At 39.9% G+C, this 14,594-nt stretch overlaps 1 protein-coding gene across 5 annotated transcripts in view; it reads right to left on the bottom strand.

Moving 5' to 3' along the window:
- GRAMD4 (GRAM domain containing 4) overlaps nucleotides 1-14,594 on the bottom strand; it is a 116,657-nt gene that overhangs the window by 6,053 nt on the left and 96,010 nt on the right. For 4 of the 5 annotated variants that reach the window (XM_008179000.4, XM_008179011.4, XM_008179014.4 and 1 more), the window contains 9 exons: nucleotides 13,673-13,744; nucleotides 11,647-11,690; nucleotides 11,434-11,543; nucleotides 8,652-8,806; nucleotides 5,260-5,277; nucleotides 4,508-4,655; nucleotides 3,900-3,993; nucleotides 2,661-2,745; nucleotides 880-948 (listed from right to left, as the gene is read on the bottom strand). In XM_008179000.4, the coding sequence (XP_008177222.1) occupies nucleotides 880-948; nucleotides 2,661-2,745; nucleotides 3,900-3,993; nucleotides 4,508-4,655; nucleotides 5,260-5,277; nucleotides 8,652-8,806; nucleotides 11,434-11,543; nucleotides 11,647-11,690; nucleotides 13,673-13,744 (795 nt within the window). The remainder of the gene's footprint in view (nucleotides 1-879; nucleotides 949-2,660; nucleotides 2,746-3,899; nucleotides 3,994-4,507; nucleotides 4,656-5,259; nucleotides 5,278-8,651; nucleotides 8,807-11,433; nucleotides 11,544-11,646; nucleotides 11,691-13,672; nucleotides 13,745-14,594) is intronic. The other variant, XM_042848650.2, reaches the window with a different exon arrangement.

The following is a 14,594-nucleotide window of genomic DNA, read 5'->3' as shown; positions in this document are numbered from 1 at the left end:
AGTGGATTTCCAATTTAGACTTCCTGAGTAATTAGTTGTCTATTAAAATTATCTTTAAAAAAAATAATTTTCAAATGCATGCCCAGGCATGGTGTAGAAGGATCAGCACACTAACTAGCATATGAATCAGAAGAAACCTCTTTGCAAACTATGAGTTTGATTAGTTATCAAGGTTCAATAATATTTCCCAGCTTATTAGAATGGCTTTTTGTAAACCTGAAATGCTTATTAAACAACATAACCCTCCTCAATTTTTAGTTCATAGGTTCTTGGAAAAGTCACATGACTGAAGCTGGAAAACTTGGTAGATTTCAGCCACACTTTGGAGGACCTGTCAAAATTCACATTGGCCTTCAAAGTACCCCAATTATATTACTCTTTGAGTGCATTGTGGACACCATCACTCCAAGGCACTACATACAGAGAATGCAGCTTCCAGTTTCTAACATGTTTGCAGCAGTGTTACTAACAGCTCCTATGATTGCCATGAAGGAGGTTGGTAAAAAAATGGTCAATTTAAGTTTGGCGTAAGAGAGCTGTGGGTACCACAGGTGAGGGGATGAAGTAAATCCATTTTAAAACAGAGTTGTTTGATTCCACTTGAATGAACCAAGTCAGACAAGGTCAATGATACTATAGAATAGATACACTCAGCTTCCAAAATATATTAAACTAAATAAAACAGAGTGAGAGCAAAAATTTTACACACACACACACACACACACACACACACACACACACACACACACACACACACACCCCGCCCCCTGTCACAAGCTATAAAGAAATGGAGGGCATTTTTGTTGCTTTTAAAACAGAATAGGAACCCTGAGCACATGAGGGTGCAGTGCAGCAATACAGATAGAGCTGGCTACTTACTTTTTGTGTAGATGGTGTTGATACTGAAATACCCATCCCTGACCCTGGGAGAACAGAGAGCACTTTGTACTACAAAAAACAAACAAAGATATTTTACAGGCTGAACAATTACAAATGGGCATGAAAGAGAATGTGATGTAACCCATCTACTGTGGATCCTCCCACCCACCCCTGAAGCTTTCCTAAAAGCTGCCTACTTATAGTGTTTAAAGTGTCAGACATGGCATTTAAAAAGACAACTGCAAAGATTATTTTCCAAATGAAATAGAATTCACAAACTGATACTATGAAGGTGAAATATAGATAAGTGACAATTCAGAGGTACAGTGGCAGGAATCAGCTTCCTATTGGGCTAAAGAATCCTCATCATGCAAAAGCAGTACACTGAAAATCCAATAAACTATGTACTGTACGCTGCCTCTCAAAAGTACTGTGGCAAGAGTGGAGCACTTGAATAGAAACCAAAGGTAAGCAAAAGGAAGTGCCAGAAATACTATTCAAGAATGTAAGTTTCTGCTGGGGCATGTCTTTTGTGGGATTGTTCAGTTTTCAGTCTATTTCCTACCACCTAAAAGGTCCCACAAGAGATTAAACCATCATTCCTAATGACGAGAGCTGGAGAGCATCTTTGCCACTGTTGGGTCAGCATGAAAGAGAGATTACTGATAAAGAAACAACAAGATTTAAGGAAGTATTTAAAGTAGAGGAAAAGAATACTTAGACACAATACTGGAGATAGCTGTGTGTATGAGAGGCTGGACAAAAATTTGAAGTCAAGGGGGAGGAGGGTACGGAGCCCCATTCTGGATGGACTGGAGGGGGTGAAGCAAGAAGCAGGATACAGTAATACATAGGACAGGGATTTGGCATGGATCAGGATTTTAAGAGAGCAGGAAAAGGGTAAAATTTTGGTGACAAAGTAACTATGATGACATACTAAGAGACAGAAGAGAGTCAAACATTACCGAGGCTGAGAGTTTGAGATCGGAAGGGCAGTTCACCTGTCAGTAGCGATAAAGAGGCACCAGGAGGAAAGAATTTCAATTTTGGAGGGACAGTTTGAGAAGGAAGTGAAATGTCACCTGGGTATATCCCACCTAATCAATTCCCTGCCATTTTAGGGGCCACAGATCTGTCGTGGGGACACCTCAGTCTCTCCTGTACTCTGCCTCTGGTGCACAAAAATTTACTTTCCCATTGAAATGCTTTAGTTTAACCCAAGTTATTAGGCTCAAAACAGGGATGGAATTTAATGGTCTGTGATATATAGAAGGTCTGACTAGTTGATCTAATGGTCACTTCTGGCCTTCAATTCCATGAAATCAAATAGGGAAGAATGAGGATTTCAGGAAACTGAACTAGAAGAACCCAGTCACAGTTTCCAGCTTAGTTTTATATTATAATCAGTCTTCAATAGGAAAAGACTGATTTACAAGGTATCATCAGAAAAGAACCCTAATGTTTGCATTTGAGCTATTGTGAGTTCAAAGCATGCCATACACTTCTGTAAACATCTTCTGCTGGAAGATTCAACTGAGTTGCTTTGCATTATTTCGCATTCATCCCAATTTTGCATTAAGAAAACCCCAATGTTCAGTTAAATAGTTTTATAAATTTGTCACCTTTGCTCAGATGATTGCATATCTACTTGCATTATAAAATCAAAAGCCCCACCACCTGATTCTTAAAGATACACTCCTTGAAAACAAAGTAAAATTTGCAATGGAACAAAAAAAGTGATCTTCCCATATTACTGTACACTCAACAAAACAAAGACATACCTTCTGAATATCTGTTATCTCCGTTAGTTTAATAACTTTATTTCTCTTAGAAGAGCCAGATTTGGAGCTTTCAAAGCATAAGTAACTGAAGACAAAGGGGGAAAAAGTGCTTATTTGGTACAATAATCTGAAAACCAAAACTCTTAAAATTCTGCCTTCTTCCAAAGAGTTTTGAAATTCTCTACATTAAAAACAGCCGTGCAAGAAATTGTGTGAAAAATGTCATTTCCAATTATGATTTTATGTTAAAACAAAAACTTTCAAACTCCATCAGTTGAACTTCTAATTCCACTAAAAGATCAGTAATCTACTGCATGCACAAACATTTCATACTCATATCCTTACAGTGAAAGTCTAGGTAACAAGACCAAACATACAAATCTTAAAGGATAGCAAAAGTAGGCCACTCTACTGAAAGTTAAAAACCCCCCACCTCATCCTTATAACCCCCTTCCCTCCCAAGTGAAAACTAATGAACAGTTGGACTTAGCTGCACACTACTGTAATGCAGACAAACCTGAAGATATGCTAAAATAAAGCTTGAAATTCTAGACATTAGAAGAATTATCACCATCATTAGAGGGCACAGTATACAGATAGCCTAGGTTTAGTTCCACTAGATTCTAATACACTGAAGGAATTTCAGTTTAAGATCCCAAACAGCATTAGTAATACCCATTCAGTGTGTGCAGAGAAAACGGCTTTGATTTTGAAACCAAAGCTTAACTTAGTCAACTGTGTTTTTTGTTTTTAAAGAAGCCATACATTCATTTTTAACAGGGTTTTCACAGCACTCAAAATACACAGCAAAACACAGAACATTTGGTAAATTATAATGAGCTAATGCTCGTACACACTTAATAAAAGTAGCTAGTGCTTTACATTTTCATAATTTAGTTGTCCAATTCACTGTAACAAGTGCTAACATACTAAACACTGATGCTATGGTTTGCTCATCTACAAACATTTCAGACACCTAATACATTTGTTAAATCCTACCATGCTCCAATTTTTAACTGTCGTTACCCTATACAGTTTCTCTATAGGTTTAGTATTATGAAAAAAACATTGTATATCCAAATGGCAGGAGACTAGGTAGTTAAAAGTTTTTCCTACAGGACTACATTTATATTTGCATTTCTTTGTTTAACTGTATTTACAAAAGAAAATGAGTTCCCAATAAGTCTGTTTGGGGAGGGAGGACAGGGAACAGTGTACTGTCAAGTGCCAATGACTTACTTTTCTGTAACATAAAGAACCCCATTCCTAATGTAGTCCGTGGGCATCTTCTTGTCTCTGTTAATCAAGCAGCAGCGCCAACCATTTTCACATACTACCAGAAAATACAACACACAATCAAATGTGTCAAGGAAAGAGTTTTAGGAAAAGAAAGAAAGATGCAAGTCTTAAAATCAGACAGATGGCTCCCCATCAATTAGACAGTTCTCCTATAAAAAGCAGCATAGCCTGCAAATAATCTTCATGTATGTTGTGGTTGCAAAGCTTTTGCTCTATAGCCAAACGTGAAAATATTTGTTTCAAAGAATGAGTTACATTACTTCCTCTGAGTTGACTAAGCATCTTTTCTCCCCTATCAAATTTGTATTACCACAACAGACAAGCCAGTGTGTGAGCACTGGGTCCTTTCAGAACATCTTATAGATAAAAGATTACTTTAAACTGGTATAGATGGGAGATCAAGTTAGAGTAGATAATATTATAATACAGTTCATTTCTGAATAATGCTGGGATATGCAGACAGGGGCCCAGACTTCAAATTACATGTCTGACTAGTTCAAAAGAGTAAATTTTTCCCAAGACTGTAACCGTAATATCTGTACAAATACCTGCCAAAGGACGCTCATTTTCTGATAGGTTAAAGACTTCATGGAAATTGCCTCTTTTGGTGGTATGAAAACGACTACTGTCTTCATCTTTGTTTACTCCAGTTGGGGCACCTGAACCCACATAACTTCTTGATGATGCTGTTTGAACCTGCAGGGAAATAAATTGGATTAATTTGAACAGCAATATTTAATTGCACTCTTTAAATGATTAGTTAATTATTAATTTTAATTTTCATTTAAAATCAAATTTAAAAAGATAGCTAAAAATAACCTTAAATAGCATTCTTGCTATCTCCAGCACAAATTGGACTTGGTACAATACCATAGTATGCTTGCTATGCCATAATGTACTAATATCCCATCTGAAGATAATTTTTAAGGGGTGTTGGGTCACTGCAATTTTATTCTTTAGACAGATGTTGTCTCATGCCTCCAAAAGATATTCTGCAAGAGGCATCTGTATTTAAATACAGTCTCTGCACACCAAGGAGTACATCAGATTAGATGTGGATATGTCACTGCACACAACCCAAATTAATTTGCTAGGAGGGACTTCCCCAGGCCCAGTTAATATATAACCAGTAGCAGCATTTAAGATTTGTCTTCGAGAGATAAAAAACAAACCCAGAACACTCAGTATAAAGAAAGAATAAAAAAAGCAAACATTAAAAGAACACACACAAGACAGCATCAGCTCATTATGAACACAGATGCTCAAATTGAAAGAAAGTTTTCCACGCTAAGATCCATACCTTTTCATGCCCTGACAGCTAGCAGGAAAAGAAACAACAAACACAAATGTGACAGTGACAAAAGAAAAAAAGTGAAATCTATTTAACAGTATCATATACAGAATAAAACATGAATTGAATGAAGCTGCAAGATTTTACTCACATACCAAGAAATTGCACACAATGAATGCAATTTAAAACAAGTTATCAGTGGTTAGAGCACACCATTTTAATTATTCATTTTATCTTAGGGTGGGCTGGCCTCCCAACTTTGGAAGCTGATCTGAATTTCCCAGGCTAACACTCTTAAAACTGGCATGGTTATTATTACACACTGATGATAAAAGAGTGGAGATTTCTCAAACATCATGTGCTAAAGCAAAATCAACTTTCAAACAAACCTCCTAAGTCATTGGATGCTGCCCCATAATAAAGGGTGAATCCACAAAGTGACTTAGGCACCTAACTGCCACTTTAGGCACCTAAATCCAACATTTAGGTACCCCTTTGATCCTTAAAACTCCTACTCAGCTGTCACCTAACCCTATAGGAGCCAAGGGAATTTAGGTGCCTACGTTTTGGCTAGTAGGCATCTGTAAAACTGCTTAAGTCCTGATGCCACCAAACTGCTCTGCATCCTAGTCCAGGTGGGATTCTCAAATGAGGCATTCCCTCTCCTAGTTCGCCTGCAGGACCCAATCTAGAGGGCCTGCTCAGAGCACAGGCCATACACAAAAGACAGCTGGGGGTGCAGATATTGGGAATTTTTGTGGCTAGCTGCAGGGTATATGATTATATCCAGTAGCCCAATGGTTTGGAGTACTCCCCCAGCATACAGAACACAAGTTCAAATCCACACAGCGCCAGATTTGGAGTAAGAAATTGAACCTGACTCTCCCACATGCCAGGTGAGAACTCTAACCACTGGGCTACTGATTATAGGGGACATCTCTCTCTCGTTTTTTTGCCAGAATGGGCTGACCTGGCTTAGGTACCTAACTCAAGGAGATGATTCATAGCTGGGAATCCTGAGTGCAGGGAGTTATCTCCCTCTGCCCCAGAGGTAGGTGCCTAACTCCCTTTGAGGTGTGGGACTTGGCATTTCCTACTGGCTAACTTAGGTGGCTCCCTGCTCAGTTTTCTGACTTCTGAGAATCCCTTTCTCAGGTGCTTACCTCTCCTCATGCATTGTAAAGGGAGCTCGGGCAGCTAAGTAAGGGCTCTGACTTCTGTTTGCCAGCAGGGCACCTAAGAGTTAGGCATTATAAGTCTTATGGCCCTTTGTGGATCTAGCCCAAAGCCTGAATTTTGACAAGGCAGCACACAGCTGAATTTGGAAAGCTTTCTTGCACTTTATTTTCTTGTGTCTTGACTGGTAGCACAACGCACAGTTCTACAGGCTGGCGTTTTTCACAGAAATTACATATGAAGGGCTCCATTCTCATTACACACATGCATCACCAGCTGGGTAATGCACACATGCCTGACATGTGGGTGCAGGATCAAGCCCTTAATCTGTACAGAGACACAATCCTGGGAAGAGTTGACTACCCTCTGCTGCTTCTGATTTCACTGTAAGTTTGTGGCACTCTCAGTATTTAGCCCTACAAGATGAAAAAATTCAAAACGAATGAGATCTGTGCACTGAAACGGAATCAAGTTTTACAAAAGAGCTAAGCAGACATGGGCTATTTATCATCTTGCCTTTAGGGTTACTGTAGTACAAGGATGGCTCAGTGGAAAAGGTCAGGAAAGAATAAAAAAGCTGTACGGTGCGAGTCTTATGCTCCCAGTACTTGGACTGTACTATATCCTCATTCTCAGTCCCTTGCTTAAGGAGCAAGTAGCTGGTTTAATGTTAGCACTACTTTTAAAAACAGAGCATGAGTCCTCCTGTCAGAGATTCAGAAAAGTCTTGAATCATGAACACTTATCCATGGTTAAGGATTGTGTGGAGAGTAGATGGGTTTGGGATAAAGTTGGCTACCACTTTTGGTTTCATTCAGTAATTTTACAGACTGGATCCACAGCCAGGTTTGTTAAACCTGACAATGCCTCTCTTTACTGAGTGCTAGTGGTTAATTTAGAAACGAGACACTATCAAAGTGGGGAAAGCGGGGTTGGGGGGGAAGGAATCACATCTATTGGAAAATATTGTACTTTTAGAAAACTAGTATTTTAAAAATCTTCCAGGTAACAGAAGAGACATACTGTCCTTTAAAAGGTTGATTACAGTCCTATAAATCAGTGGTTCTCAATCTGTGATCCGTGGATCGCTGAGGGTCCGCAGACTATGTCTAAGGGGTCAGTGAAAGGTTGTTATTACGATAGAAAAAACTGGTCCGCAGACCCGGAGGTTCGCAAATTATGTCTAACATTTCCAAAGGGGCCTTCCCTCCATTTGAAATATTTTAGGGGTCTGCAAATGAAAACAGGTTGAGAACCACTGCTATAAATGATTGTCAAAGTACTCAGATATTATGGTAAGGGACACTATAGAAAATTCTCAGATAAAATTCTATGTCTATCTAGCTCTATTGCATGTAAGCATTCCTTGTAAGTACCATCTTAATCTTCGCAAAGTTTTACTGTTGTGAACACTATCAAGCTCAAAGATGTGGAAAAGCATATTGCATTCCAACCTGCTTCATGCATCAGCAAAGTTACTGTTTCTTATTCCAAAACGTGTACTGCTAGTAATTATGTACAAAGCAGAATGAGATTGCAGTTTATATTCATGGTACATGTATAAATAATTTATAAAAGAGTTAATAATGTTTTAATAAATGGTTAATCAATTGTTAAAGCCCAAAACGTTGAAGGCTCTTTATGACCATGGGTTTATACTCAATTACCATGTTTTTTACTGAAGCACTTCTAACCATCTCTATAAGACATTCTACTTATGTCTAACATTCTTACAACCATCTATTAATCATTTATTAAAACTAAACTATTAAACTTAAACTACTTATTATCCTATGGGTACTTTTACGTGTCACAGTGATTCTTTATATGGGTAACCCAGATAGCACATTGAGTATTCACTTCTGGCATATGGAAAAAAACCTTGTTTTTACTTGTGATGTAAGCAAATTTGTTATGCAAATACAGACTAATATGGATATCTAGATGTTATTTTTAGTAATTTTTCTGGTTGTAAAAACATTAGAACACCCAAACACTTTTTTTTTTTTAAACTAAAAGAAAATCCTTTGTCCACAAAAAAGCAAGTCACTTTATGAATATTGGGACCCTGGATTTAAAAATAAAAACATCAGACTGCCACTGAAGTGTGAACACTAAAATTAGGTTTAACAATTACCCCTCCCTCAATGTGCTCTAGTCACTGGAAACAAACAAACAAAAAAGTGGACTTTGCCAGATATGTAAAAACATGAAACTTTACTTACCCGTCTTGACACTGTAGCATTAGACCTTTCTTTGAGTTGAGGATCTGTAGGCAAATTTGTCCAGATGATATAAGGAGTATCATACTTAGCTCGAAGTCTTGGGCATCGTTTGAAGATAAAATCAATAAGGAAAAACTTAATTCCAGCATAAAGTCCTGAACAATTGAAAAAAATCAGTTTTTAGCAAACACAGTAACTGGCATTAAGACTGTCAGATTTTCCATAAAGTCCATCAATAAACCATATTTTTGCAATTACACCTCTACCCCGATAGAACGCTGTCCTCGGGAGCCAAAAAAATCTTACCGCGTTATAGGTGAAACCGCGTTATATCGAACTTGCTTTAATCCGCCGGAGTGCGCAGTCCCGCCCTCCCCAGAGCACTGCTTTACCGCGTTATATCAGGTCGCATTATATCGGGGTAGAGGTGTATATTTCTAATCAATACGGTATAAAAATATAGCACATCCACATACACACTTTCGTCTCACAAAAGTAATTCAAGTGGAGAACGTGGGAGCTACAACTGCACAATCTCTGCAGCTATAATTTTGGTTTCTTTGCATAAGTTTAGTATTTAATGCGGAGAAGCATTGAAAAAATTCAAACATCCATCTGCTGTTTTCAGATGGAGAACTGAGAAACATGAGAGATGCCCTTTTGCCTATTTTTGTATTAAAACAGTAATCCCCTCTAATCTAAATGGTAACACAGAGCTCTTGGACAGTTGATTATGTCCTCTTATCTTACACAAAAGATCCTCTTCCTTTATGCTAGGTTACTGAACGTATTTCAAACCTCTAATCTCTTAACAGGGACTAATGATTTTAAAAGGAGTCTTCAGAGTGAATGAAATCTCATTCTAAAAGCCATTGGGAAAAGAATTCCAACCACCATACAAAGTGATCCAATATGTGTAGTAGGTGCTTAATCTAGTGTAGCAATTTAAAGTCAATACCACATTTAAAGTATTACCTACAGTTTAAGAACTGCACACATGACAGTCACAAGCTTCATTACAGAGACGTGGTAGCAGGGGTGCTGGAACAATTTGTACAGTGGGGGAGCTGAGAGCCATTGAACCAAACTAAACCCTGTATATAATGGAAACCACTTCAAGCCGGGGGGTGTGGCAGCACCCCTAACACTCCTAATTCCAGCACCTGTGCATGGTGGGTACTCCTAGTTCGCAGGACATGGTCACATGTTACACAGAAGAGGCTTTTCTCTCCTGATTTCTCATTTCAAAAACACACCCCCTCTGCCCCCCCCAAACACACTTCAGAAGCATAGCATACTGAAAGCAGCAGCCAAAAAGCATCCTTGGCCACTGCTCATACAGCTTTCCTTCCCATTCAATCCCTCTACTGGCTACCCCTGGCCAAACCAATCAAATATAAGAAGGGACAAATATAAAGGGACAACTTTGCCCCTACTGTTATTGTTCATTATTGTCCTTGTTCGACCAACGATGTCACTGCTCTTTCGTTTTTTTCCCAACCATTCTCAGCTTCTTGACTTCTTCCCTGCTGCCCGCCATGCCTCATACTTACGTCCCAGGTTGCCACTGTTTTACACACTTCCTGAAAATCTGAGAGGCCTTCAAACTCTAACCCAGTGTTTTTTAAACCATGGGTCGCGACCCAGTACTGGGTCGCGGCATGCAAGGCACTGGGTCGCCTTGTTCTGGTCAGCACCACCGACCGGGACATTAAAAGTCCCATCGGCGGTGCTGCCCAGATAAGGCAGGCTAGTGCCTACCTTTTCTGACACCGCGCTGCGCCCCGGAAGCAGCCAGCAGCGGATCCGGCTTCTAGGCAGGGGGCCACAGGATTCCACATGCTGCCCCCACCCTGAGCACTGCCTCCACACTCCCATTGGCCAGAAACCAGCCAATGGGAGCTGCTGGGATGGGGGTGGGAGAGACCGGTGCCTGCGGGCAAGAGTCATGCCTCTGCCTAGAAGCTGGACCTGTTGCTGGCCGCTTCCAGGGCGCAGCATGGTCCGCGGTACCAGGACAGGCACCCCGGTTGCGCCACTGACTGGGAGCCGCCGGGGGTAAGTCCGCGCCCAGCCCCACGTCCCAATCCCCTGCCCCAGCCCTCACCCCCCAAACCCAGAGCCCTTTCCTGCACCTCAAACCCCTCATCCCTGGCCCCACCCTAGAGCCTTCACCCCCAGCTCAGAGCCCTGATCCCTTCCTGCACCCCAACCACCTGCCCCAGCCCAATGCCCCCCCAAACCCAGAAGTCCTTCTGAACCCCAACCGCCCCATCCCCGGCCCCACCCCAGAGACTGCACCTCCAGCCCAGACCCCCTCCCACACCCCAACGTTCTGCCCCAGCCCTGAGGCCCTCCCCCTCCCCCAAACCCCTCATCCCCAGCTCCATTGGGTCGCGGGCATCAACAATTTTCTTCAACTGGGTCCCCAGCAAAAAAAGTTTGAAAACCACTGCTCTAACCCATGTCAATGGTACATCATCACCATGCCTTTTTTTGTACAACGCCCCCGCCCTCCCCAAAGTTACCATTCACTAGGTCTCCTGGTACATTGTCTATTCTGTTTTTTAGACTGTGTGCCTCATGGGACAGGGATTGTGCCTTTATTCTGTGCATCTTACACAGTGCCAAGAACAATGCTGATGCTTTAGTAAATATGGTGCTTTAATGTATGGACTTAAGTTTTGAAGGAAGGATGACAAAGGTCTTTCAAGAAACAAATTCTAAAATGTAAAGAGCTACGTCTACCCTGTGATATAAACATTATATATGTAATTTTTACCCATTGCAAGCCCTATAATCCTGTAGGGAAAGAAGCAGGATGCAATAAAAGCTGCCCATAGAACAATATATAGCTTCTGTGTTATTTCTGGTTGGACCCACATGAACAAGCTGTAAAAACAAAACAGAAATAGTTGTTACAGCATTTTGTTTTCAGCTGGTCAGAGGTTGTTCAAATGGTTTATTTAGGAGAAAAAGAAAAATATAAACCTACTTCTTGATTTTTTCCAATATGTCTGCCATTTTGCCAAATAGGTTCTGTATTAAAGTCAAGAGACAGTTAATTTACAATATACTTTTTGTATGCAGATAACAAACTGGTGGAAAGCGAAGTTATTTTCTATGTTAAGTGATTCTTGAAAGCCAACCACTTAGTTTCTCCTGGCTTTAGTTAAAAGCCTAGAGAATTATGAAATATGCACTATTAACAATGTGCATGTTTTCCCTTTAAAATTTATTTAATCAGCATTCAGGGGATTTCCATTTTGTTGTATACCTTGTTCTGCAATTTATGACCTATTTATCACTGGTTATTTAAAGTAAGTGAAAGGAATTGCTTGACTTTATTGTTATGGCTGGAAAACGTGTGTGTCCTGGTAGTAGTATTAAATTAATGGAGAAGTCAAAAGACAAACTACATAAGCAGACAACACATCAGATCTGAACTAATAGGTTTTGGATGGGACTGGAATTTTGGGAAGTGGTTATTGTACATGTCATGGTTTGACCATTGGCTTCTTTGGTTTGGAGTCAGAACCCACCTCTCCCATGAAGGTGGTGGATCTATTTGAATGGTACATCGTTTGAAGCAGATGGAGCCTGTTAGATTCAGACAGCTCTGATGAAGAACAAGGTTTATCCAATTCTTAACCACTCTACTGACAGCTTGGTAGAATTTTCTAAAGTTTTTTTCCTTGACCCTTGCTACTGAGGCAGCATAAATTACATGATTTGTTTTCAGTAGATCCCACATTATGCTCTACTAAACATACTGAGGGCATGGTCTCTGACTGTTATGGGAGAAACAGATAAACATCAATGATAGAAGAGGATGAGGGTCTGGGGGTGAGGAGAGATGATTAAAAAAAGACAGATGTGAATACATAAGGAGGGGCAGAATTACACAGGAACTGGAAGAAAGACATGAAGTTTCAACTTGATGCAGTAGGGGAGAAAGTAGGCAACAGGGCAGAGGCATTAGTTTTAGTTGGGAATTGGTCCTGTTTTGAGCAGGGGATTGGACTAGATGACCTCCTGAGGTCCCTTCCAACCCGATATTCTATGATTCAAGATATTGTGAGAAAAAACAATGAGCCACAAAAGTTATCTTAGCAGCCATGTTTTGTACAGAACAGAGGGGATGATGTAAGTGTCAGGCAGGCCAGGGGAAGTTGCTGGAGATGATGAGGCATGAATGTGAATTTTAGCTGTCGGGTGAGAAAGGATGTCAGACCACAGTGGTGTGGATGAAGAGGTAGTAGAATTTGGACACTGCCTGGAAGGTGTTGGCTGAGGAGGAGGAGGGAGGAGTTGACGATTCCTTTCAGGCTTAAGTTACATTACAGACGATAGTGTGTTCAACAATCACAGAGAATGGGGTGAGCAGAGAGGGTGTGGGATGAAAGATAAGGAGTTCAGGTATGATCAGTTCAAGATGATGGCAAGACATTTAGGAGGAAATGTCAGACTGCCTAAATGAAGCTGCACGTCTGTGTCATCTCAAGACTACAATACTGCAACATGGGTCTACATCTTGGGACCATTAGCCATAGTTAAATAAAGCTAGTGCAGAATGCAGCAGCTCACTTAATCAAGTTTTCGTAAAGAGCATACTGGACTAAGGGAGCCCAGAACAGAGCGTGGATGCATATTAACTACTAGGTGGCATTTAAAGTATTGTTTTAAGTATTAACCTTTCCCGGAGGCCACCTATTTCCAGCCCCCGCCCCCCCCCCCTTTTTTTTTTTTAAGGGATCGTGGTTGAAGATGGTGGGCACTTACAGGGGGTTATTATTTTACTATTCTAGGCTAATATTATTAGTCTGGATAGCCCGGAGGTTCACTTACGACAGTTCGTATGCATAAAATGGATTTTATTTCTTTTTATACTTTATTTGAAGTTTTCTTATCTACTTCAGCATGCTGTTCTGACCCATTTTCAAACACTGTACACAGAGCTCTTTCAAGATGTATCCTTTCTTTACTCAGGAAACAGACAAAATCTGAATGGAGTATAGTACCTGTGCTTTTTGTGCCACATCTAGAACAAGCTGAAACTTTTCTGACACTGTCAGGTCTTCCTTTGGAGGTTCCTTGGACGAGACAAAAAAAATTCCAATTAAATTTAATTTTCAGCTTTGTCACTGCTCTTTATATTTTAGAAAACTGCTAATGACAAAAATAAAAATATTTAATATACAATAAAGCCACCAAGTGTGCATCCCAAATTTACTACATTCCACTTACGGGTTTTAGTTCTTCTGCTGCTAGCCATGATTCGCATTAGTCGTAGCTAACAAATTGCTCTCCTCTGACCTATACAAATGTTGTGCAAATTTGATGCTCTAGATACTAATCATTTACATTTCTGTTTAAAAACTATTTAGTAAAGTTGTATGTCTAGAAACTTATGATAAAAATAAAAATCTTTTGTCATTTAAGACCACAAGATTTTCCCTGGAACCCCAAAATCCTCAATACATTTTACTGAAAAGGTTTGTAATTCAAATAGCTCTTTATCTATTATCAATAGTTTCCAAGAACTCTTGCAGATAGTGTAAATTTCTGGGCTGTTTAAATCAAATCAATATTAATTTTCACAGGCTGAAAGCTACTGACAGCTTCACACTGCTACAGTGGACTTTCAACAGCAGTATAAGCAAAGTTTCCTGAACTGAAAAGTCCACTGGATTCAACGAGGAGATTTATCTCAAATCTCAGTTTAAACCAGAAATTCAATTTACACTTTCATTTATGATGAAACCGCCAACGTTTTCCAGTAACAAAAAACAAAAAAACAACAACCCACAACCAATGTTGGCTTTGAAACTGCAAGACAGACAGACAAAAGAGCAGCAATAGCTGTGTATTTTTACACCCTCCCAAATTGAATGATTAAAAATGAGAAGGGACTTTGAAAGGACAATTTTCACATAGGCATTT

This window comes from Chrysemys picta, chromosome 1 (genome assembly GCF_011386835.1).
Source record: "Chrysemys picta bellii isolate R12L10 chromosome 1, ASM1138683v2, whole genome shotgun sequence".
In the NCBI taxonomy this organism is placed as follows: domain Eukaryota; kingdom Metazoa; phylum Chordata; order Testudines; family Emydidae; genus Chrysemys; species Chrysemys picta.
The sequence above is the reverse complement of the archived record's forward strand: the minus strand, read 5'-3'. Positions and strand labels throughout refer to the sequence as shown.